This window comes from Austrofundulus limnaeus, unplaced genomic scaffold (genome assembly GCF_001266775.1).
Source record: "Austrofundulus limnaeus strain Quisiro unplaced genomic scaffold, Austrofundulus_limnaeus-1.0 Scaffold2267, whole genome shotgun sequence".
In the NCBI taxonomy this organism is placed as follows: domain Eukaryota; kingdom Metazoa; phylum Chordata; class Actinopteri; order Cyprinodontiformes; family Rivulidae; genus Austrofundulus; species Austrofundulus limnaeus.
In genome coordinates, this window is record NW_013954669.1 from 6,435 (window position 1) to 7,712 (window position 1,278).

The 1,278-nt window shown below is 40.8% G+C and overlaps 1 protein-coding gene across 1 annotated transcript in view; it reads left to right on the forward strand.

Moving 5' to 3' along the window:
• Positions 1–83: 83 nt before the first annotated feature.
• The window catches only part of LOC106537358 (uncharacterized), a gene marked incomplete at its 5' end in the record, with an annotated part of 11,901 nt that continues 10,706 nt past the window's right edge, over positions 84–1,278 (forward strand). The window contains 3 exon segments of the mRNA XM_014034735.1: positions 84–337; positions 548–811; positions 897–1,151. Of these exon segments, the coding sequence (XP_013890189.1) occupies positions 84–337; positions 548–811; positions 897–1,151 (773 nt within the window).

Here is a 1,278-nt window from a genome sequence, read left to right on the forward strand (position 1 = left end):
TGGAGCTGTTATCATCAGTCTGTGGACATAAAACATTCCCTCTGAATGAAACATTCATGAATGATGATTATTATCAGAGTAATTTCCTGCTGGATCTGTACTCTCAGGTGAAGGACCGTGAAACTAAAACAGGTCTGAGTCTCCTTCCATCATTACAGTCAGTTTTCCAGTCAGATACAGTCTGGATCATAAACCTGTCAGAGAGAAAATCCTCCATCCTCCTGGAAGTTCTGAAACTCCAATCAGAGAAGAAACAAGTGAAGCTCAGAGGCTTCACACATGAAGAGAGTGAAGTGAAGAGTTTCCTGCAGTGTCTGCCTTATATCTCACAGCTCAGGTACGTCAGGGCTCATCAATAACTTCAGTATCAAAATATAAAAGGTTTTTTTAAACAAATTTGACTTATTTCAAAACATTTAAAATTATGTAATGTGTCTTTTTACTGTGGTACTTTTTGTATCTTTCCAGCACTGTTTATTTGCAGTCAGATTTTTCTTCTATCAGTATAAACTTGTTCATGTCATGTTATCTGTCTCTTGTGTTCCAGCTGTGATCAAGACTTCTTTCAGAGGGTTTGTTCCTCCGTGTTTGTGAGATCCAGAGAGGAGAACCATCAGCTGGTGTTTCTGCTGCAGCTGCTGAACTATAACCTGCTTCTGACAGGAGATTTACAGAGGAAAACCTGCAGCTCTGTGGGCAGGGTTCTCAAACTGTGTGGCTCTAAAGTGGACCTGGTTCTTACAGCCAACAGGATGTCTGTCAGAGGAGCTGCTGATCTCTTAAGATATACAACACACCTGCACAGCCTGAGGCAGGAAGCTGAAAACACTTCTCAGTTTCTCATTTATACTGACCATGCAGTTCTTAATGTTCTGATATATTCTCTCTGGTTTCAGACTTTCCAGCAGCATGGTCTTGTTCCTGTCTCAGTGGGTCAGAAGAGGCAGGGTGGTCAGCTCTCTGCATGTTGAAGAACTTTCTGTTGCGTTACACAAACATCAACCATCACAGAGAGTCTGGTTGAAGCTGGTCAGCAGTTTGGTGTCTCTGCAGAGGTTCTGGACCTTCAGACGGTTGGACCTGACTAAGTCCTGTCTTCCTGCTCAGAGTCTCATCACACTGCTGCTGCATGATGCGCCTCTCACCGTGAAGTAAATGCTTCTCCTGAACTTTATTTATTTTATTTATTATTTAGAAATTTATTCATTTCTTTAAACAATTATACACAACAGAAAACAAAAATGTACAATCAAAATAAAATCAAATAAAATGAAAGGC